Here is a 22,054-nt window from a genome sequence, read left to right as displayed (position 1 = left end):
CGTTACCAGGGTATCCATGGCTGCGGATGGTTAATTAGGGTTAGTAAACTACATTTCTTAAAAGCTACGCAGGGGTGAATAACCCTTGCTAACACCAGAGATCTTAGCTAGTTCCTGGATTGGGAGTATTCGTCAATCACGCTCTTCACTCCGCCATATCCATCTTGAAAAGCTGCATTGTACTGCAGTTTCTCATCGGTGTAACCAAATGCTTTGGGTCCACCAATTTCCAACCCCCTCGGTGATGTCCACAGGGAATGCGCGTTGGCCACCATAATGGTAACCTTGACTCCATACCGGTACTCCGAGACTCCGACGGCTTCTGAGGTGACGGAATCAAGGATCATGATGAGATCAGGTACTGAGGCAAGAGCCTTTAGATGCCAATGAGACAGATTGGTTAGCCATGTGAAGTAAAGCAGCAAACCTGCAATATCTGAAGAGGACTGGGGATCGCATACCTTGCGCTCGCCGTTGGCTGTAATGCCATACAGTACCAGGTTCTCGTTGACAAAAGGAATTTCTACCCTGACAAAGTCGCCAGTTTCACTTTCTTCCTGACTGCTCTCGTCTTGAGCCATCTGATCAACCACAAGACGGCCGTAAGTATGGTCTTTGAAAAGGTATTGGCCAATACCCACAATCTTGCCCTGGAATATCTTACCAGCGTTGCCAGGACCACCAAACTCTGATATAATCCGCTTTGGAGCTGTGCTGGTAGTACTGGTTGCCTGTGAAATAGACACAGCACGACCAAGACGCCATGCTAGAGAAATAGAGTTGCGGATGGCACGGGTCTGGAGTTCCGATTTTGATACGGGCCGACAGGCAACGCCGGCCGCAGATCTGCAGGTTGACTGTTAGGTGTGACACCAGAAATCACTACTGTGCAAGACTTACCCCATGGTCATACAGGCTGCACGAAGTGTTTGGTCTACAGCAAGCGAGTTTTTTGAATGCGTCAACATGAAGTTGGTACCATCACCACTTGCCACCGAAGCGGGGAGAAGCTCGTTGATGTCCTTGGCGCCAATAAAGAGTGAACTACACTCAAAACGAGGATAGGCACGGCCTGGGACGAGGCAGACAACCTAGTTAGCAGTGACGGTGAGAAAATATGAAGATTAGAGGTCTTAGCAAACTTACCCATCAGATCGGCATCCACACAGGGAACATTCAAGAACTTGCTGCTCGCCCAGAGAAGCGCTTCCATGCCATTGCCGCCTCCAATCTCTGCACCCAGGATGGCGGTACTCTTAAAGCTGCCGTAGCGCTCCATTTCCTGAATAGCATGGAGAACAGCTTTGCTCCCGGGACGTTCGAGGCCCACCATTGGACTTCCAAGCCCTGCGACAGGAGGGCACTGCGCATCTTCGCTCAGATCGTCGATATCAATGACCATGATAGTAGCGCCAGAACGAATGAGCTGTCTTGTTTCAAGATAATTAGCGTAAGGGGAACCACCACCACCGCAGCCGAGAATGCAACATCCACGAGAGATGAATAAAAGGTCTGTCTCCGTGAGTGACCACTGACGAGATGGCAAAATTGTTGGACGATAGGTTGCATAGTCAACCTTGATAACAGGCTGAGGGCGAATAAGCTTTGGCAAATTTACATCCTGAACACTTGGCGATGGAGTGACAAAATCATTGCTCACGAAATCTCCCAGAGGAGCATGCGCACCAATTGTGGACAGTTTCTCATAATCAACTGGTCCAGCAACATTGACCAGGATCTTGAACTTGTTCTCGACATATGGCAGGCCCACAATCTCCTCCTCGATGATTCGGAGGTTATCTTTGAGGGCGCCCTTTTCAAGAGCCTTGGCGAAAGCCTCGTCTTTTACTTGGGCATAGCTCTCTTCTTTTTTCTTGGCGTCAACAATCATGACTGCTTCGGCTCCAATCTCACCAACTGCCGCACCAACTCCATTGGCCACTTCCGCGTGTTTTGGAATTTCGATGTGGGAAACCCCCTCAAGAGACGGAGGACAGAGGAACGAACCACCTCCAACAAGGATGACTTTGCACGGCTCAGGAGATGTTTTAATGCGGTCTAAGTGGTTCTCAATAATATACTTGGCTGTATCTTTGAACTGTGCAACGTTATGTTTCTCAACATTGGGCTTGGTTGAGCCAATGGTCACCTGGCCCGTAGCAACCATTACGTCGGTACTGGTAAAAACGTCACCGCCAAAGCATTGAGATCTGAGTGTTAGTTCTTTAGCTACACTTCCGGGCCCGATTATTGCCTTTCCAGCCACAAATTGCACCTTACTACCACCGCCTAATCCAGTTGACTCAACCTGGGGCATGGAGAAGTTGACTTTCACTCCACCAATAGTGGTGAAGACGCTGGCTATTCTTGGAAAGCCGCTAGGGAGTAGACATCCGATATCCGTCGTGGTGCCTCCAATATCAACAACATATCGAGCCTGTGCCTGTGCACCACCTAGACTTGCGACTAAAGCGGCATCATCTGACTGAGCCAAGAACGCAGCTCCGCGAAGTGAATTTGTTGGTCCAGAAGAAAATGCCAACACTGGGCATTGCATCACTTCCTCGACTGTAAGGAGATGACCAGAGTTTGATGTCAGATACAAAGGGCAGTTGAGCTTCAAGTGATCCATTACGAGTTGAAACCCGTAAATGGTTCTCTGGGCAAAGCGCAGAATTGAGGCGTTGAGAATGGCCACGTTTTCACGCTCAAGTAAGCCTAGGCCCGATACGTCCTTGGAGCACACAATATTCACTGAAGGACCAAGTGCGGCTTTGAGAATGCCAGCAACAGTCTCTTCTTGCTTGTAGATCTGGTCCTGCGGAGAGTTAACGCCAGTAACTACAACGGAACGGAGGCCCAGGGCCTGAATAGCATCTGCCTGGGCTTTGACTTCGGCTTCGTCGATTTCAGCTATGAGGTTACCTTCGATCTGGAGCCCTCCATTGATCTGGGCAGCGTATCCCTTTATAACTGAAAAAAAGAGGATTAGTATAAAAAGAATAAGGGGAAAACCAATGATGAAAGACTAACTTGTGCTGAGATCATCAGGGAAGTCAACAAAAGGCGGAAGGCCGGATGTGAAGCTGGGACTGCAGAGCCGGATTGCGGCAACCTTTTCCAATCGAGAAACATCTCTCTCGACAACAGAGTTGATGAAGTGCTACAAGAAGGGGTCAGTCAATTAATTGGTGGGTTGTTCTTTTTGTTTCTAAGCATAAAGGCACTAACAGTCGTTCCAATCATTAAGGCGGCAATCTCAGAAGGCGCAATGCCGGCCTTGGATAGAATTGCCGCGATAGAAGACTCGATTCCCGTAGTAACATCCGAGCCAGTTGCGGCCTTGTGCGTGGCCTTGACGGCCGCCGCGCCCTTAAGGATAGGGTTTAGAACAACGGCGTCCGTGTTGGTGCCTGGGAAAAGAAGATAACGTAAGTTTGTGTCTTCAAAAACGAACAACCAGTTAGTTATTTGTTACCTCCAACATCGACACCAATGATGTACTTGACGTCTGCCATGGTACACTGGCTTGGCAAAAATGGTGGTGTTGTTTAATGTGGTGATACAGAGTTGGTGATCTTGATTTCTTATCAGATCTTCTGGGTGGGGTCTACGCTGCATGCACATGGCCCTCAGCGGATTTTCAGCGGCATCGCACATATTACGTATTCCTGATCTTTAAACCTGCTCAAGTCAGCGACTCCAAAACACCATCCCTTTCCAGACTGGCAGCGCTGAGATGGCGGAACACGGCGAGAACAGGCCAATCACAAATCCCGTATTTCTTGCTTGCATGGCCAAGCTTGAAACATGCTCATCCAAACGCAGTTTCCCTTGAGCCAGCAGGGATTTACAAAATTCGGACCATTTTTGGCGCCGCTACTGCACTGGCGTCCAGGGCGGATCGGGCTTCTGGAACCGCCGCCGCAGGCTTTAGCAGCAAAATACAGGGCACTGCATGCGTGGTTTCCAGTGCATGCGCGGCCTAGATCTAAGCCTCAGTCCTCGCTATAGCTATAAAAATAATTCCACAGAGCTTCCATTTTGTCCCTTTTTTCCCTCCTGCTCTACATCGCCATCCTCCGACGATCCAGGACTTGAAGCAAAGCAAGCCGCGCCTTCAGTCCAGTTCATTCGTTTTATTTCACCGTTGTTTCTCCTTGTGACTGAGAGCCATGTCGGCCTTGGCTGCACAGTCTTTCTTCCGCCTTTTGGCGCGCCATGAAGGCCACCACCACGACGAGGCCGAAGAGCCGCAGCCCGAATCCGGCGAGCTGGCGCATCACAAAGCCCACACCCACAACCCCGACCGCCAGTGGGCTCACAGAAACCACTTCCTCGGCCACTTGTTCACGTCGACAGTGATGTTGGTGCTAGTCATCAGACTCGCTGCGGCACTGTATCAATCATGGAGCCGTCGCCGGTATGTCTCAAGCTCCCACCAACTTCACCTCCCTGTGTGTTCTTGGCCGTCCATCTAATACAAGTCGCTCTTAAAGTCGCACGCATGCCACTGCCCCTCTGCGACAGCCGTCGTCACAACCGGTTCTGGAGAAAATCGCCACCGCCAACCGCTCTCTCCTTGCCTCCCTCACTCTGGCGGTCAGCGCGACTCTGAAAATACGCTCGTTTAAGCTTCCGGTCGTTCCGCTCGGGCAAATTCTGTTTGTCGCTGTCTACTGCGCCTTTGTCGCCGGACTGCTGTCATATCGTGTGGTCAAGCACGACGAGACATATGCTGAGCGCATTGGCTTCCGTGGCGCCTTGATTTCCGTCCCGCAGGTGCCCATCGTCTACGTGCTGGCCACGCGCGTCCAGATCCCGGGGCTGCGCTACGTCCTGGGCGGATCATACAAGGACTTGATTTGGTTCCACCGTTGGGTATCTCGTGTTTTCATTGGATCTGTAACTGTCCACGCCGTTGCCTTCTTCGTCCAATGGGCGCCGGCGCATTTCCTCTCGACCGAGCTCGAGATTGTCCCGTATGTCAAATGGGGCATTGTGGCGTGGGCAATTATGCTTTGGACTGTGGTCAGCTCGTTGCTGCCCCTGCGCAAGCTCTCGTACGAGTTCTTTGTTATCCAACACACTATCTGCGCCTTTTTGACGCTGTGGCTCATGTGGCTGCATGTGCCGGGCCATCACCGCCGGAGTATTGAAATGGCCGTGGGCCTTATCGTGATCGACTGGGTCTCTCGCTTTATCACGGCAGTATACATGAACATTAGCTGGAAGTCTCAATGGGGCCAATGCGCCGGCTACAACTTTGGCCACAAAATGACGCTAGAGGCTGTTGGCAAGGACATGACTGAAGTCACCCTCCATAATGCCGGTGCTATTTCTTTCCAAGCCGGCCAGTCTATTGATATATGGATGCCCATGTTCCCACTCCAGTCTCCGCACCCCTTTACAATTCTCCCGCCCACCAAGGACGCGCGCGCTTGCCAGTGCCCTCGTATCCAGCTTGCTCTCAAAACCAAGACTGGCTTCACAGCCAAGCTCAACGACCTCGCCCGTGCAACGCGCAACGATGGCTCCGACAGAGGCTTCCGCGCCTTCGTTATGAACAAAGAGGGTCGTTCGCCGCCTCTTGATAAGCATGATACAGTTGTGCTTGTTTCCAGCTCAACCGGTGCCTCCTTCTCAGCTGCTGTAGTCGAAAAGATTCTAGCAGCTCCTGAATCGCACGTGCGCAGAATCAAGCTGCTCATGATTGGTCGTGAAAAGTCAGTTTTGAACTACTACCGCACACGCATCACGACTGCCGTTGAAACTGCCGTAAACCAGGGAGTCACAGTATCACTTGAAGTGGCGCTTACGGGCCGTACGTACCAGAACCTGGAGACAGAGGCCAACGGGTCAACTGATTCGCTAGGGTCCCTTCTATCTAACCACGATGGCAATATGTCGGAAGAAGATGACGCTGAGAAAGAACCCAAACCCAAGCCCAAGTCCGGCCCTAGCAAGGGCCCCCCGCCGTCTCTTCTTCTCAAGCCAATGAAGGCCCAAGTCTCGCCCTTGATCCCGCTGACTCCATACACCGCCACATCGACCGTCTTCTCTCCCGGCTCGCCCGGCTTCGACACCAACGACGACGCAGACATTGAGGCGCGCAAGGTCTCGGCTGAGACGGCACGAAGCTCGCTGGACATGGATTTGGACGAGCTTGGTGTAACGATTGCGGGAGCCTGCGAAGTCACCGAGTCGTATGGCCGGCCGAGCGTAGCTTTGTTCATCAACACTGCTCTCTCTGGCCCGTGTACTGGTGCAGTCTCGGTTTGTGGTGGGCCAGAGTTGGTGGCAGACGTTCGGACGACTGTAGCTCGCATCAATACTTCGCGTGCGACTTACGCCCAGGAATCTTGTTACCTGCATGTAGAAGGGTTCTCGACTGGCAGTTAGATGGTGTAGAGAACGCATTTTGTTTTTTTATTCCCATGTTTTTTATACCGGTACTTGTTGGTCGTTATGGCCCTATTAGTGTGTCACAGGCAGGAAAATCCAAGGCTCACAGGACTTGGTATCCCGCAGCTTTCATTCACACAATCTGTTTGTGGGAAATATTTTGACATTTAAATTATAGAATCGTAACTGATTTCAGAATACAAACTTCCATTGCACGCTAAAGATCAAAACAACCAGAAAACCAACCCCTATAGATGTGAACATAATCCACCCTTTCCTCTTTCTCAAGTATTAAATGATTAAATGGGGATGCTTCTTTTTTCTTCTTTTTACAGCAGGTAAGCGGCAGCAGCCAGCAGAGCCGCAGAGCCAAAGGACGCAACGTTCTGGCCGGCGGCGCTAGTGGGAGAGCTCGAAGCACTGGAAGACGAAGAAGTTGAAGTTGAAGAGGACGAGCTGGAGTTGGAGCTTGTCGAAGAGCCGGCAATGACAGCACCGGAAGGCAGATCGCTCCAGGAAATGGAAATGCCACTGCTGTTGGTGCAGGCCGAAGGTTGCGAAGCAGCATCGCCGTCAGTGAAGGTAACGGCAATGCACTATAGAACGGAATCATGTTAGCAAGATATGCCGAGACCGGGATTAAATTCAGCATGGAGTTGGGGGTCCTACCTGGTACAGAGCACCGTCACTCGCGCCCTGGCTAACCTGGACAACACCTTCCTGGCCGGCCCAGGCAGCGGGACCGGGGATGTTCTGCAGGCAGAAAGTGCCGAGACCCTCCTGCGAGATGGGAGCTATCAGGTACTGGAAGTCGTTGGTGTTGTTCAGCAGAGCAGCCTTGAAGGTCCAGTCGGCCGCAGCGTGGGTGCTGACGACGGTGATGGACAGACCACCGGAAGGGTAGTCGACGGCGTTGTCACGCGAGGTGGCGTCGAAGCCACCGCAGGGGGACTCGCCCTCGTTGTCGTCATTGAATCCGATGGACTCGGGGTCGGTGAGAGTGAAGTGAGCCGAAGCAGAGGCGGCAAGGAGAAGGGGAGCGAAGAACTTCATGGTGAGAACTGGGAGATGGTGATTCAATAAAGATAAATGAGGTGACGGATGTAATGCCGAGGATAATCCAGTGAAAGTAGAGCGAGAGCAGGCCTGCCTTTATATGTCGAGGCCATGCTCATTGGGAAGCAGATTATCAGCAACAACATCGAACCGTCAAGGTATTCAGGAGCTAGGCATCCCACTCTATTACCCTTGACTGAAGGATGACCCAAATCGCCGCCGGTCGTGCTATTCCATGTCTGTGCTTCTCCGCCCAGCCTGTCAATTTGCTTGGTATTGCGGACGAGCCCTCGTCTCGTGCAACTCCAACAGCCAACATCAGCATCATCGGGCACACTTTTGCTCTCTATTTTACGTATGCTTATTGCACGCATGCATGATGTGTGTATGTACAGACGCATGTACACCCTCCGGGATAGCTGGAACCCGCACCCAGCCAGAGAGCGTGCGGTAAAAAGCGCTGGCATGAGCAACTTTTACGCACAGGGCCACGTTTCTACGTGTGGGTTAGCTCGCTGCTAATTGCCTCCTAATGGCGCTCGCCCAAGACGGCTTTGCAAAGGGTAGTGGAAAACTTGCTCAAACAAGCGCAGATTCTCTTAAATGTGGAGCCCAGGGGACAAGAGACCCCTGTGGCCCTGCGGATTACATCCTCAATTGAGCTGAGAGAGGGATTCCCGTGCAGGTCTTGGACACTGACATCATGAAATTTCGCAGCATCAGAGTCCACAGCTGCGGCCGGGGTGGGGATGGGGTGCATGGAACCGTGCTTGCGCGGGTTGTCAAAGGCCTGGAAACGAGAGAGAATCCCTTTGAGAAACGTGGGAATGGAATCTGTCGCGGCGAATGAGATAGATAGCCGCTTTGAGTCTCACAAATAAAGTTCAGCTTAAATGGGTGGTGATAGTTGAGGGTTGACTTTAGTAGTTAACTACAGAATTATCTTCGACTACAAAGGGCCCGTTTGCCTTGGACTCCATTTCATCTTATCTCTCTATCAGCGCCTTCCTTCTCTTCGTGCCTTCCTCGCCACTGCACAGCCGGACCTTTTGCTTTCACAACTACCGAGTCACATTATCACGGCTTCCTTTGTTGTTTGCCCGGCGGCCCTACTAGCTTCCGATAGGCTGCTCCGAGATGCCACTCGCCTGTCGCCTGTTAAACGAGAGTTAATTGCGTCTTCCTTTTCTCTCTGCTGTCTCTCCCTTCCTCCTTTTCCCATTCCAGCCTCTACCAAGTCGAACCGAGATCAACACCCGCATTCCCAGCCAGATCACAGCCTCGCCAAGATGATCCAACCAGCTACCAAGCTGCTATCGCGGAATACTGGCGCACGGGATGGATCGTAGGAAAAAGGCAAAAGAAGCCTGTTCCATCATTGCGGAGAGCCGCCCATGCAGTAGGCCAAGATCCTACCTGGTCTACTTATCCGCTGGCACCCCAGCGAGATCTGCTTGTTTGTCTTGGCATCGAAACACTTTCGCACTGACAACCGAGTTCCATCCACTGCTTCCTGGTTTTCTGGTTATGTGGGTTGTGTGACATCCTCAGCCCATCTCCAATTACAACACAGTATGCTAGTGCACGAAACCCTCCACATCCTATCATACGATTATCTACTTTTCAGCTTGGAAAAAGACATCGCAGTTCTTAGCCCGAGCTTCATTTACATTCGGACAAGAAAGCACAGACTAATCGCCACGTTATCGAATGTAAATTGTGAAGGCTGTCCTGGGCGTGAGTCCCATTGCGGCAGCTTTGGACCCAAAATCTAAGCTTAAAGCAGTGACTGTGGATGAACTTTTGCTTGACTGGACAAACAACCATGATATATCATCAGAATCATATTCACAACAAGTGTGTTTACCAACAGTCATCGCATCAAATGGTGGAAAAGGCATTACGACTACCACTTTGACGGAGGCATATCTAGTGAAAGTCAAACTCGCCTACCCTCATATTTTTCTGATGATGCTACAACGACCAAAACTTTCATACTGGTCAACTATCCATATTTGATCTTTGATATACGTACGTGTTTCAAGCACCAGCCCCACTCTTCCAATCGAGAAAACGGCGGAAAAACAGCAAAGAAAAGCTCCAGCTCAAACCCACAATATATCACGGTTAATGCATATTAACAAACCCACCACCCACACGTAGCTTCCACCACCCATCACGAACCCAAACACTCGTTATGTGCTACAGTCTGGACACGCATAAAACCCCGAAACACCACCTTTGACCTCTCTTTCACCAACGTTCGTGTTCGTCGGCTGGCCTACGTATGGATCACTGCACACGCGCTCAAACTTGCTCTGGCCACATACAAGTTCGTCCGGGATGCAGACGCATTGCTCGGCACACTCACGAATAGGTCCGCAGCAGGTACTGTAATGAGCACGGCACCAATTATCCCATATTCTACATGTGCAAATCTGCTGCATGTCTTCATAGCAGCAGTCCTGTTCAAAGAGGATGACAGGTAGTCTCTCTGTGGCCTCTGTACTGCTAGTTCTGTTTTCGCTGACGCCGAGAGTAGTCGTTGTGCTATTGTCACTATCGTCGGTGCAGTCGTCGCTATCGCTGTCGCTCTCGCTACCGCTATTACTATAGGTGTTGTTCCAGGAGATGTCGTCCCATGTTGTGTTGCTGCTGTACCTGTCTCGACAAGAGTCCCAGGATGTCAGGGGTCCGGAATCAGGGCAGTTGGCAGGCGGCAGTCGGTATTTTCCGCCTGAGCTTGAGCACAGGCCCAAAGTAATGCTCGATGAGAGAAGAATCTTGTGGAGCACCGCGGTGTTAGACCGTGTCGGACCTTGTTTAGGAGGTAACAAGAGGGGTTGACGGTGACGTTCTACTTACCAAGGTCCGCTTCATTGTATAAGGGCTGCCGGTCTTGGAGTTATGAGATAGTTACTGACAACGCGCAAGTTGAACTAGGAGGTGCCTTGTGAGGGAGATGTTGCGAAGTTGATAAATCAAGGGAATTGGTCTTGACCCAGTGGCCCTGATGGATTATAAACGTCTTCGAGCCGAGTCCAATCGTCAAGGTCTAGAAAAACGGCAGTTTGTCCCGTATTTACTCGGCGTGATGGCTCCTCGCATCTATTGGTGAGGGCTCTTGCAACACCTTGAATCAACATGAAACATTCCACGGTGTTATAGAGCGGAATGTATTGCTTTATTGGCATTCCTGTGCGCAGTACACGCACAAAGGCACACGACTATATGCAGAAGCTCGTCTACTGCCTGTCATTCGTAAATAAAGCCGCAGCTGACCTGACCTTGCGCCGTCGCACAAGTCACAGATACATAACATGGCGGCCAGAGGGGCCAAGACCTTCCCACCAGTCCCCGCGGTGGCATCCGGACTGCATCCCCGTCAGGACAATGTCCAATCTTAACTGAGAGTAGCACATTGACTGGCTAGATAGGCAGGTCGCTATGATGCTTGCCAGATCTTTCCCCTTTGTCCAAGCGGCACAGTCCTTTTGCGCTTGTTAGTTTGTTTAAAGTCTGACATGTTTCTCGTTTGGCTGCTTCATGGGACCAGCGATCATCTGGCCGTTTCAATTAGGGAATTCGTGTAAGCCTAAATTTAAGTGCTGCAGGGTTGCGCGAGTCCAGACCCTAGGTGCTCTTGTGGCCGGAATATCTACCATTTGAAACGAGGAATCCATATAACCTACAGCGTTCCAAAGCGTCGTAACATGGTCATCTATTTCGCGTTCTACAACCGCCGCCTCATTTTTCGCTTGCGAGGCGCCAAGGTCTAGCTCATCATGGCCACATACTCCTTGCCGCATTTTCCCAGCTTGACAACATCTCCGCTGCGCACCTCTACATAGCAGCTGGTCGGAATCGTCTCGCCGTTGAGCTTGGTGCCATGCGAGCTCTCAAGGTCAATGACATACAGTTTCACAGCTTCCTCGCGGTCCCCAAACTCGTTTCTCTTTTCCTTGAGTCGAAACTGAAACACCACATGCTGCCCGCTGACGCTCCCATGGTCTACGTGGAAATCGCACACGGCGCTCTCGCGCCCAATTAGCCAGGCTGCCTTGTCGTCGAGCGGAATCGTATCCAGCACCTGCTTGCCCTCAAAGACAAACAGCTTCCACGATTCGCGCTTGCGCGGCTTGAACGCATCCGGCGGCTCAGTGTACTTGAGCCGAATCATTGTACCGTCTGATTTGCGCACCGAGTTAGACTCGGCCGCGAGTAGTCCCGTTGTGCCAAAGTTGGGCTTTTCCTTTTCAACTGGCGGCACCTCGCCGCGCGTCACGGCCCATGATGATTCCTGCGAGGGCAGTGCTGTATGGCTGCGGCGCGCTGGACTGCTGGAAACGTCTTGCCGTTTGCCGTTGGCCGAGCGCGAACGTCGGCGTGATTTCACATGGTCTCGCAAATCTGTCGATGCTTGGCGGGCCCGTCCATGTCTGTCAGAGGCTGTGGCACTTTTCCGATTCGCGTCCCGCCGCCCTCGTCGATCTGCGTCTTCGTTGCTGGCTCTATCTCTCTCGCGCCGCCTGTCGTTTCGGCTCTCGTGGTCGCCCGAGGTCTTGCCGTCGCGCTCTCGGTGTCTGTCTCTGTGCGATCGTGGGGAGCGAGAGCGCCGAGAAGACGACTCGTGAGCTCTACTGCTGTCTTTGCCATGCCTGTGCTCACGATCGCGGTCATGTCGGCGATTGCGAGATCTGTTGCGCCGGTGGCTGGACCGTTCGGAGTCGCAATCGCGATCGGAATCGCGGTGGTGCCGGCTGCGGTGGTCGCGGTCTTTGTATTGGTCCTGTCGTCGGGTAGAATCTTGGGCTTGTTCGTCGTCCCGGGGATGTTTTTCGGGCGCCGAAACGCGATCTATAGTAGGTGAGTGCGGGGCTCGTGGCTTGTCGGAATCGCCCATTGCAATGATTGAAACATAAATCTTGTAGATTATGCAGGTTGGCTTGCGAGCGCAACATGGACGAAAAGGTAAATTAAATTAGTCAAAAAAGTTACAGGTTGGAACATTGGCGATGGTGTGGCAGCAAAAGAAACAGTGGAGCCCTCGTTTAACATTAGCCTTGCCCTAGTCCGTTTTAGTGCCTCAGCCTCGTAATATATCCCAAATAGGAAAGTTAGTCGACCACAGAAGGGAGGGGCTAATGTCACCGCATCGGAGCCGTTGTCACGATGTTTGGTTTTCAACAACCCGGAACCTGAGAAATGAGACACTTTCGCTTTTTTGACGAGAAGACAGTCTTGGCTGACAAGCACGCCACAACTTTATTTACCTTCCAAGCTCGCAGAGTTCAAACACAGGCAGTTTGGCGTCATCACATAGGCCAAGACAAAGACACAAATCTAGAGTCAAGCCAATGCCAGCTGAAAAAAAAAAGGCAAAAACAAAAAGGGGAAAACGCAATACAAATCCACTGCTAGAACAAAAAAAGACTCGAAAATAAACACAGCTAAGATCGCTATCATGAGAATCCCTGCGTATTTCAAGCAATGGCAACCTCCGAAATTTCGCCCATTTCAGTCTTGGTCTCGCCGGAGATAACGTAGGATATTCTCCAGCGCAGCTTAACCGAATTGACCTTGGACGCCCGATCGCCGGCTTTCCACACCTCGACCGCCTGCGTGACACCGTTAGTCTGGTGAGCCGCAAGGTCACGTCCTGATTGGGGTTGGAGGCCTAGTTCGAAGCCCTACAAGTGGCAAGTTAGTTGTTTGTGTCACTGACAAAGAAGGGTTCGAGACACATGACAAACCTTGGTCACAGCCAGCTGGAAGTGCAGTTGGCTTATTGGCTGGGGTGTGTTGTTGCTAAAGGCAAAAGCAACAGCAATGGCATTGGGGCTAGCTGGTCTCCGGGCGGCCACCATGTCTATCTTGACAGAAGTAGTGCTCACGGTAGAGCGGATCTCTTTGGGGGCAGAAGGAGTTTCGGGAAGCGCAGATAAAAAAGCCCATTCGTCATCGTCAGTTGTGCCAGGAGCAGTTGTGGTAACAGCTGGAACAGAAGCGGGCTTGGCCACAGATGAGTTCGCACCAACAGCAGGCGCAGGGGTGGGTGAGGAAGACAGACCAGCAAGGGCTGCGAAAGGGTCGTTGGAAGCTACCGGCTGAGGAGTTTGCGCCTGGGGAATACCAGGAGAGGGAGAGGAAAATCCAGCCAGAGGAGAGGCTGTACGAGCAGTGCTATTATGCGTCATTGAAGAAAGAAGGCTTGGGCCGGGGATATTTGAGTTCGCACCAAATCCTAGAGCAATACCTCCACCCTGGCCGAAGGATGGCGAAGTAGAAGAACCCTCTCCGATGGATAATCCCAAAAGATCATCTTCCAGACTTGCAGATCCCGATGCCTTTTTACTAGAAATAGGAGTCGTACTGGTGCCAGCAGCAGATTCTGGATCCCCACCAAAGTCTATCAATGACAACTCGTTAGCAGCATTTGTGGTAGTAGATGGCTTTGTCCCTGCCTCAGAGTTGACATGCTGGCCACTGACAATGTTCTTCGCTGCTTCGATATCGCCCTTCTTCATCAGCTTGTAGCGTTCTACGGTGCGATGAATGTTGTCGTTGATTTCGAACAGCTTGGCCACAGCTTCGTGGTCTTCTGATTCTTCCTCGCACATTTTCTGGATCTTTGGCTGTGCACTTTGCAATGCAGCAGCCAGTTCTGAGAATACATCACCTTCTACCATTTTGTCGCCCGGCTGGAAGGCCTCCAGTCTCTCCTCCAGTAGACGGGCCTTTGCTTGTATCTTTCCGACCTCCTCGGCAGCCTTTGCGCGGTAGTCAGTCTTAGATCGGGTATCAAAGCCAGTCATAATTTTCATGAGGCGATTCGCTTCCTGAAGGTCGGCAGGAGTTCCACGGCGGATAAGCTCTTGGAGCTTGGCGGATTGGGCTTCACGTTCCTCTTCCTCCATTTCTTCAGCAGATTTGAGATTCTGTGGCAACTTGTTAGACGGTGCATCCGTAGAGGGACTAATAATGTAAGAAGCTTACATCACTTGGATTCAGCACGGCAGCGTCCTCGCGGCGCACTTCGGGGAAGCTGTAGCCCTTGTAGCTGAGCAGGCGGTGCATGTCGCGGATGAAGCCGAGATCCTGCTTGTATCTGCTGGTTTCACAAATCGTACCACGCCATTCCTCAATGCAGGCCAAGATCTTGGTCTGTACCTTGGAGCAGCGGATAGGGGGTCTTTCGGGGAAGCGGCGGACAAGCTCGTTCAAGAACTCCTTGGTGCTGATTTGTAGGTGAAAGGCATAGCCGCAGTTCTTCACGCAGATGTCGAGCAGATTGAGGGCAAGCAGCGCCACAGTAGGGTTGCGGTGGTTAATGTAGTTAACAATCGTAGTAGCCGCTTCGCGCGGAGCATTGCCCTTCTTGGAGTTGATCAAGTCGACAATCTCGAGGTTAAGGGCGAGGTTCGGCTCGAAGTTCTCGGGGCTGCAGGCAGCCTGGAGGTATCTCTGTAGTTGGGACATTATTTCACGCTGCTCGGCAGGCAAGACTAGCTATGTTTGCTTGGGCAGCAAAGAAGGGTGCTGCAACGGGCGGTGGTGATGCGGGGTGTGATGCAAATAGACTCGTACTCGGCACGGAGACGAATTGGTGTCGCGGGCTACGAAGAACAGAACAGGTGGACGTTTCGAGGCAGGCAGGCGCAAAGAGAAATGCTATCGCGGATGCTATAACGGAGAGCCACGCATGGCAAAGTTCAGGAAGACGGTGTTGTGAAATAGGCGACTGTCTGTGGGAACAGAACCGAGGAGGTCGAGGTTCAGTGAGAGCTATGCAAGGCTATAGTAGTTCGTTGATGTCAATAGCTGGGACTTGAACAAACCACCTATCATTTCAATAAGGAAGCTTAGGCTAGCATCTCTTTAGCCTGCCTGCCTGGCCTGTCAATGCCTGCAATGCCTATGCCCAGCGACCCACATATGTGGCGTTAAAGACATTTGCTGTGGCGTCAAGGTCAAGTCGTGTGGCGTTTGATCGCAGAGCACAAGTTTGCTGTCGACGCTTACTGACGAACAAGAGAATACGCCGCTCGGGAACCATCTGATTAGCAGCGACCAAGGCGCATTTATTTTATGTTTTCTTTCTTCTCTGCGCTCTGGGAGCATCGGCCTGCTTTCTCACAGAACCTTCTCACGCTTTAAGAAGAAACCCTGCACTGCGGGGCACTTTGCATCTGCCCCTCCACCAGGCCCTTTTGGTAGCACAACTTGACGTCGGCCGCCTCCAAACCTTTCCTCAGACGCTTGGGCAACGGCCCTCCGCCGCAGTTTGGATTGCTCAAAGTTGGCTGGCTACATTCGGCTCAGGACATTCTCTTTCTATCAGACCAACCTAACTTCTTACCCATCGCTTGGCCACAATGGTTCGTCACAAAAAAGAAAACTTCCGCGGCAAAAAGTCACATGGACCGCCTCGCGCCCGCCAAACCCGCGATGGTCAGCCGTCAGCTGCTTTGCCTTTCAAGGCCGCCTGCTGGGATTTGGGCCACTGCGACCCCAAGCGGTGCTCCGGAAAAAAGCTCATGAAGACCGGGCTTATGCGTGAGCTACATGTTGGTCAGCGCTTTCCGGGTGTTATCATTACGCCGAATGGCAAGAAAACTCTTTCTCCGGCTGATGCGCCAATGCTTGAGCAATTTGGCTGCGCCGTTGTCGAGTGCTCGTGGGCACGCATGGCTGAAATCCAGTGGAATCGTGTCGGTGGAAAATGCGAGCGCCTCTTGCCCTACCTTGTTGCCGCAAACACTGTCAACTACGGTAAGCCATGGCGCCTGAACTGTGCCGAGGCCATGGCAGCCGCATTTGCCATCTGTGGCCACCTAGACTGGGCAGAGACTATCCTTGAGCCGTTTTCTTATGGCCAGGCGTTCCTGGATATCAACGAAACTATCCTGAAGCGCTACGCCGCCTGCGAAGATGAAGCCGCGATCAAAACCGTCCAGGAAGAGTGGATGGAAAAGCTGGAGAGAGAGTACCAGGAGTCTCGTGAAGAGGAAGATATTTGGACCTCGGGAAACACCAACCGCAGAGCGCCAGTCGACTCTGAGGAGGAAGATAGTGAGGAGGAAGAGGAGGAAGAGGATGACGACTCAGACATTGCCAACCACAGTGAAGCTGAGAGCATTGATGGCATATATCTTGGCAAAAAGCCCGAGAAAAATCCCACTGAAGAAGAAAAGCCCAAAGACAGATTTGAGATTTCTTCGGATGAAGACGATGAAGATGAGGAGGCCGCTATGGTGGAAATCCGGCGAAAGGTCCTTGCTGCCAAAACCTTTCAGGATATGCCCACCCCCAAAAGCGGACTACAGATGGCAAAATATGAACTGAACCGCCAAAAGTCTAACAAAACAACACAGCCACAAAACTTCAAGGTTGCCGTGGACTTCCAGCCGGACTCTGACAATGGCGAAGATGAGTGTGCCAGCAACAAAGATGACAGTGAAGCCGACTTGGATGGTGATGGTAATGACGACTTTGACAACATCATCGATGCGACACCCATGACAGACCGGATTGGCTTGAAGAAGCTAGACAAGGCCAGAAACGCGGCCAAGGTCAGCAAAGCATCTTTCACTATGAATGTCATGTCAGCGCCGGGCCGTGGGTAAAGGGACGACCATGAAGAAAAAAAAAAGGAATGGGGGAGACATGGACACAAAGAACAGACGTTTGAAAGAAAGCAATATATTCCCAAAATAACACAAAAACTCAAAAAAACACAAGTATCCATCCCGTCAACTCCATGACACCACTACTCTCACACGTCCTTCTAATCTACTGTACAAAAATATAGATAGTAATAGTACAAATGAAGAGGACCTAGTTTCCTGGCAGTTCAGAGCTAGAGAGTTCTCTTGGTGCGGACCTCCTCGCAGGTTTGGATGATGTCGCCTGTCTCAAACTCTTGGAAATCTTCGAAACTCACGCCGCATTCGGTTCCGACTCTCATTTCCATGACATCGCGCTTCCCTTGCTTCAGCTCACTCATCTTGCCTGTGGTTCAAAAAAAGGGAGGTGTTAGTATCTGCCAACTTCAGATGGAAATCGTTGAATGGCGATATCCAGAGTAGTGGACATAGTGATTGAACTTACCTTCGTGCACCAGCTCACCCTTGCGGAAAATTCGCACGTAATCATTGCGCTTGAATGTGCCGTTGCGCACCTTGCAACCAGCAATGTTCTTGAATATACGGCGCTTGATATTGATCGAAAAGATCTTAGAAACCTCAGCCTCACCAATTACACGGTACGAGACCTTGTCCTCGAGTTTCTCCGATAGAATAGCCTTGACGTTGTCCGCCACAGTGTAAATGACGCTATGCTCAACGATACGCACGCCTTGGTCCGACGCAAGGCGCTTGACAAGGCCGGAAGACGGGTTATTGAAGGAAATAATGACACTTCCTGAGACGGCAGCATACTCGATGTCGGACTCAGAGACATTTCCAGCAGCTTGGCGCAGGATTCGTGGCTGTACCTCGTGACTGCCAATCTCCAGAACTGTGGCAGAGACAGCTTCCACTGATCCCACAACGTCACCACGAATAATGAAGTTGACAATCTTGGGGCCCTTCTCGACTTCCTCGGATGCTTCACCGCTCTCCTCGGCCGCCTTTTTGGCTTCTTCGGCTGCAATGGCCTCTTTCTTCTTCCGCTCTGAATCTGCAAGTTGGTTTTGGCCTGCCTCGCGCTCCTTCATCTCGGTGCGGTAGCTTATAGCACCGCGCGCCTTTGCTTCATCGGGAGCTTGAATCAGCTGATCACCGGCTTGTGGCAGGTCTTTCCATCCAAGGATCTCCACTGGAGTGCCTGGACCAGCCTCTTGGATATCAGCACCAGATTCATCACGTAAAGCCCGGACACGAGCCCATGTATGGCCTGCAACAATGCAATCGCCAACCCGGAGAGTTCCCCGCTTAACAAGAACAGTTGCAGCCTTTCCAACGGTTTTTATGTTGGCTTCCAGGACCCAGCCTTCGGCCATACCATCGATCTCGGCTCGCATGTCAATCATCTCAGCCAATGTGATGATGTTCTCCTCAAGAAGATCCATGCCCTCCCCAGTCTTTCCACTAACAGGCACCACCTGAACGTCACCACCATAATCCTCAATATCGACATCATGGCGGCTCAGATCATTCTTCACGGCATCTATGCGAGCATCGGGTTTATCACACTTGGTAATAGCCACGATGATGGGAACCTTGGCTTCCCGAGCATGTTTCAGGGCTTCCAGGGTTTGAGGCATTACACTATCGTCGGCAGCAACGACCAGAATGACGATGTCTGTGGCATTGGCACCACGCTGGCGCATGGATAAGAAGGCCGCATGCCCAGGAGTGTCTAAAAATGTGATTTGCTTTCCGGATGGCATCTTGACTACAAAAGCACCGATATGTTGAGTGATACCACCGTGTTCCTGAGCAGCAATTGAGGACTTGCGTAGCCAATCTAAGAGAGTCGTTTTTCCGTGATCAACATGGCCCATAATGGTGACAACTGGGGGTCGCGGAAGCAACACCGATGGATCCTCGGGAGGCGGTCTGGGTCGCACATCACGAGCCTGGCCATCATCAATTACAGCCTCGAGTCCAAACTCTTGGGCAATCAGGGCCGCAGTCTCGCCTGTCATTATAGTGTCTTCTGTCATATCCTCGAAACCATATTCAAGCAGAATGTCTAGGAACTCTTGCACTTTGACTTCAAGAGCCTGGGCCAGGGATGAGACGTTGATGAATTCGGGAAGGTGAATGGTCTTGACTTTGTTGGCTTTGGCGTCCAGAGCTGCTTTCTTGGCTGCTTCTTTTTCGGCTTTGCGCTCGGCCTTGCGTCTGCGGCGTTCTTCAAAGAGCCATTCATCTTCAGCACTCCATGCCTTCTCATCTGGATCGTCCTCGCCATAGTGTGAGCGTGATGATCGACCGGCGCGTTTTTCGTAGTCCATCTCGTTTCGCTTCTTTTTGTTCTTGTCTTGCTTTTTAGGATGACGTTCGTTTTTGAACTCTTCATCCTCCTCCTCCTCTTCTACTTGATGACGACCTTTACGTCCCTTCTTTCTAGTATCTCCAGGTTGCGTTTCTGGAATGACATCAACAGGTGACGTATCAACTTCGATACCGAACGCTTCTATGCCTGAAGGTTTCTGGTTCTGGCCAACTTTTTGTTGTCGGTTATCATTCTTGGAAACGCCACTATCTTGATTAGAAGCATAGTTCTTGGGAAGGTCGTTCTCGTGGTAGGCATAGTTCTCGGGTAGTCCAATACTATGTGCTTTCTGGTTGCTGTTGCTAAGAGGCTGCTGATTTCTTCTCGAAAATTGGGGCTGGTTTCTATCTTGTCTTTGGCCTTGCCCTTGTTCGCGCCCTCGCTTTCGCATCAACAAACTCCATGACCCAGACGCTTGACTAGTGGAAGGCTCTTTTGCGGTGCCATTATTACCACTGCTTTCCATTTTTTGGCGCTGGGAATGTAAGTTATTCAGTAGGTTACTAAACTTGCTGATTTGACTTTGAGGATGCTCGTTTTGACCTGGCTTTGTAGAAGTATTTTTTCTACTTAAATTGTTCAGGTGTGAATATAGACCGGCTACAGGATCAGATGTTGATCTCTCACGTTCAAATTGAAGGTTTTGAGACGTTTCACGATTGTTCTGACTCCCAAGAGAATTTTGCGAGGCCTGTAATTTTCCCGTGGGAGTTCCTGTGGCTGTTGAGGGCAGCGATGCTGATTCTATGCTTTTTCGTAACCTTTCTCTGGCGGCCATTTCGCTTGGAAGAAGAAAATCATCGTCACCCTTGACATTTCGAATTGTGAAGGTAGACTTGGGCAGTAAAGAAGGAGCAGATGGGCTCAGTTTAGTTGTAGAAAGAATTGAAGACGCAACGGGAGGGGCAGATGAAGAGGCAGAGTTGGGTTCGGAAGTGACAGTAGCGGATGGTTGGGGTGGCCGTGGCGGTGAGGGCTGAGTCTTTCGTAATCTCTCTCGTGCAGCACGTTCGTGAGGAAGCAGAAACACTTCCTCTTCATCCGTTGCTTTTCGGCTAATGGAGAAGAGTGGTTTAGAGGTTACAGTAGACTGCTGTGGAGTAGCGCCTGAAGTCGGGCGAGTCGAGGGCCCAGGATTCCAGGGTTTCATAGTTCCAACTGCAGAAAGCCGTCTTGCTTCTGCAGCAGCCCGTTCTTCAGCGACTGTTTGAGCTTCAGCCACAGCCTCAGCTTCAGCCCTAGCTTTAGCCTCCGCTTTAAGACGGGCTTCCTCAGCAGCTTCGGCCTCGGCTCTAACTCGAGCTTCAGCCTTGGCTCTGACTTCTTGGGCAATCTTAGCCTCAGAGCGGGCTTTGGCCTCAGCAGCTTCTCTAGCCTCCGCAAGTGCTTTATCTTCTTCAAGTGCCTTGGCTTCCGCAATGGCCTTGACCTTAGCCGCTTCTGCAGCAGCCTTTTCCTCCGCTGCCTTGGCGCGCTTGCGAGCTGCAATCTCATATGGGAGAAGAAACTCTTCATCTTCTGATATAGATCGGATAGTAAAGCCCGGCTTCGATCCCGGCTTCGAAAGTTTACTGGCAGCTGATGACGGTGTCGGTTGATGTGAAGAAGCCGCAAAGATTTTTCGCGGGGGAGTCGTAGTCTCTGGCTTTGAAGCAGCGTCTGTGGAGCCTGTTACGGCTGGAGACTGTGCAGTTGGCTGCGTCGCTGGAGGAAGTTGTGAGACAATGGTAGTGTTGATCTGATCAAACAATCCTAGTAGAGGCTTATCATCGTCTAGGGTGGCATTTTCGGCAACCTTTGCCTCATCTACTGGCGCTGTTTGCGCCGGCGATGGCTCCGAAGTCTGTATCTGCGCCTGCGAGGTGGCGTTATGGCGCTTAATCAGCCTTTTTCGGGCTTCGAGTTCTTGAGGGAGAAGAAATTCTTCATCGTTGCCTAAAGACGAGAAATGTCGAGAATATTGGTTATGAATCAGAGCTTTTGACAAAGCCTGAACCTGGCACGCTCGTAAGTGCTGGAAATGCACAGTTGCCCCGCGATGATGCTGCAAACTTTGTCAGAACCGGAACAATTGAGACACTAGAGCAGAGCTACAGCTAAAAACTCACCTTGGCTAAGCTGTGTCGCAACATTGCAAATGCGCACAAAAGATTATATCGTCTCCTTGGGCGTATTCTTTCGCAATCCCGGACTCGAACGGGACCTTGCCAAGTGCTATCCGGAGCTTCAAATCTTTATTCTGCGATTCGATATTTCGGGTAATACTCGGGTATTTAACTCTCGTACATAAATAGTTGCCCTTCCAGGGAAATTAAGCAGTCTACTGGATGGAGATATCAGTGACAAAAAATTACCTCTTGCACTGAACTGACATACTCTTTCTTGCCTGATTACTTCACATCCAAAGCTCACCGCCCTCTCAATAAAAAGTTCTAGAAGATAGCCTGTTTTCACAACTCCATCGCCACACCCAAAGAACCAGGAGTCTCCAATGTCGCACCAGGGTCCAGACTATTGGTGCCACTTATCAAACCAGTGCGCTAATTGGACGAAACCGCCTCACGCTCAGAAACTGCGACTGCCATGAGAA

At 51.3% G+C, this 22,054-nt stretch overlaps 7 protein-coding genes across 7 annotated transcripts; 2 read left to right on the top strand and 5 right to left on the bottom strand.

Annotated features, from left to right (window-relative positions):
* Positions 1-107: 107 nt before the first annotated feature.
* Positions 108-3,518, bottom strand: BROUX77_003948 (uncharacterized protein; the record flags this gene model as incomplete). Its single annotated transcript, XM_073748656.1, has 7 exons — positions 108-374; positions 462-846; positions 901-1,072; positions 1,147-2,973; positions 3,034-3,163; positions 3,232-3,413; positions 3,479-3,518. 7 exons carry the CDS (start codon positions 3,516-3,518, stop codon positions 108-110), a joined length of 3,003 nt encoding a protein of 1,000 aa, XP_073606373.1.
* Positions 3,519-4,175: 657 nt separating this feature from the next.
* On the top strand, positions 4,176-6,402 carry BROUX77_003947 (uncharacterized protein; the record flags this gene model as incomplete). The annotated part of the gene is made up of 2 exons (XM_073748654.1): positions 4,176-4,423; positions 4,500-6,402. 2 exons carry the CDS (start codon positions 4,176-4,178, stop codon positions 6,400-6,402), a joined length of 2,151 nt encoding a protein of 716 aa, XP_073606372.1.
* Positions 6,403-6,734: 332 nt separating this feature from the next.
* BROUX77_003946 (uncharacterized protein) lies at positions 6,735-7,458 on the bottom strand (the record flags this gene model as incomplete). The annotated part of the gene is made up of 2 exons (XM_073748653.1): positions 6,735-7,001; positions 7,075-7,458. 2 exons carry the CDS (start codon positions 7,456-7,458, stop codon positions 6,735-6,737), a joined length of 651 nt encoding a protein of 216 aa, XP_073606371.1.
* A 3,778-nt stretch (positions 7,459-11,236) lies between these two features.
* BROUX77_003945 (uncharacterized protein) lies at positions 11,237-12,364 on the bottom strand (the record flags this gene model as incomplete). The annotated part of the gene is made up of 1 exon (XM_073748652.1): positions 11,237-12,364. The coding sequence occupies one exon, from the start codon at positions 12,362-12,364 to the stop codon at positions 11,237-11,239; it is 1,128 nt and encodes a 375-aa protein (XP_073606370.1).
* A 580-nt stretch (positions 12,365-12,944) lies between these two features.
* On the bottom strand, positions 12,945-14,940 carry BROUX77_003944 (uncharacterized protein; the record flags this gene model as incomplete). Its single annotated transcript, XM_073748651.1, has 3 exons — positions 12,945-13,151; positions 13,215-14,399; positions 14,458-14,940. The coding sequence occupies 3 exons, from the start codon at positions 14,938-14,940 to the stop codon at positions 12,945-12,947; spliced, it is 1,875 nt and encodes a 624-aa protein (XP_073606369.1).
* An 896-nt stretch (positions 14,941-15,836) lies between these two features.
* On the top strand, positions 15,837-17,087 carry BROUX77_003943 (uncharacterized protein; the record flags this gene model as incomplete). Its single annotated transcript, XM_073748650.1, has 1 exon — positions 15,837-17,087. One exon carries the CDS (start codon positions 15,837-15,839, stop codon positions 17,085-17,087), a length of 1,251 nt encoding a protein of 416 aa, XP_073606368.1.
* A 233-nt stretch (positions 17,088-17,320) lies between these two features.
* On the bottom strand, positions 17,321-21,596 carry BROUX77_003942 (uncharacterized protein; the record flags this gene model as incomplete). The annotated part of the gene is made up of 3 exons (XM_073748649.1): positions 17,321-17,472; positions 17,572-21,508; positions 21,573-21,596. 3 exons carry the CDS (start codon positions 21,594-21,596, stop codon positions 17,321-17,323), a joined length of 4,113 nt encoding a protein of 1,370 aa, XP_073606367.1.
* Between the last annotated feature and the right edge of the window lie 458 nt (positions 21,597-22,054).

The sequence above is a fragment of the Berkeleyomyces rouxiae genome (assembly GCF_048999995.1).
Source record: "Berkeleyomyces rouxiae strain 22BRR77 chromosome Unknown BrBRR77_ptg000003l, whole genome shotgun sequence".
Lineage (NCBI taxonomy): Eukaryota > Fungi > Ascomycota > Sordariomycetes > Microascales > Ceratocystidaceae > Berkeleyomyces > Berkeleyomyces rouxiae.
The sequence above is the reverse complement of the archived record's forward strand: the minus strand, read 5'-3'. Positions and strand labels throughout refer to the sequence as shown.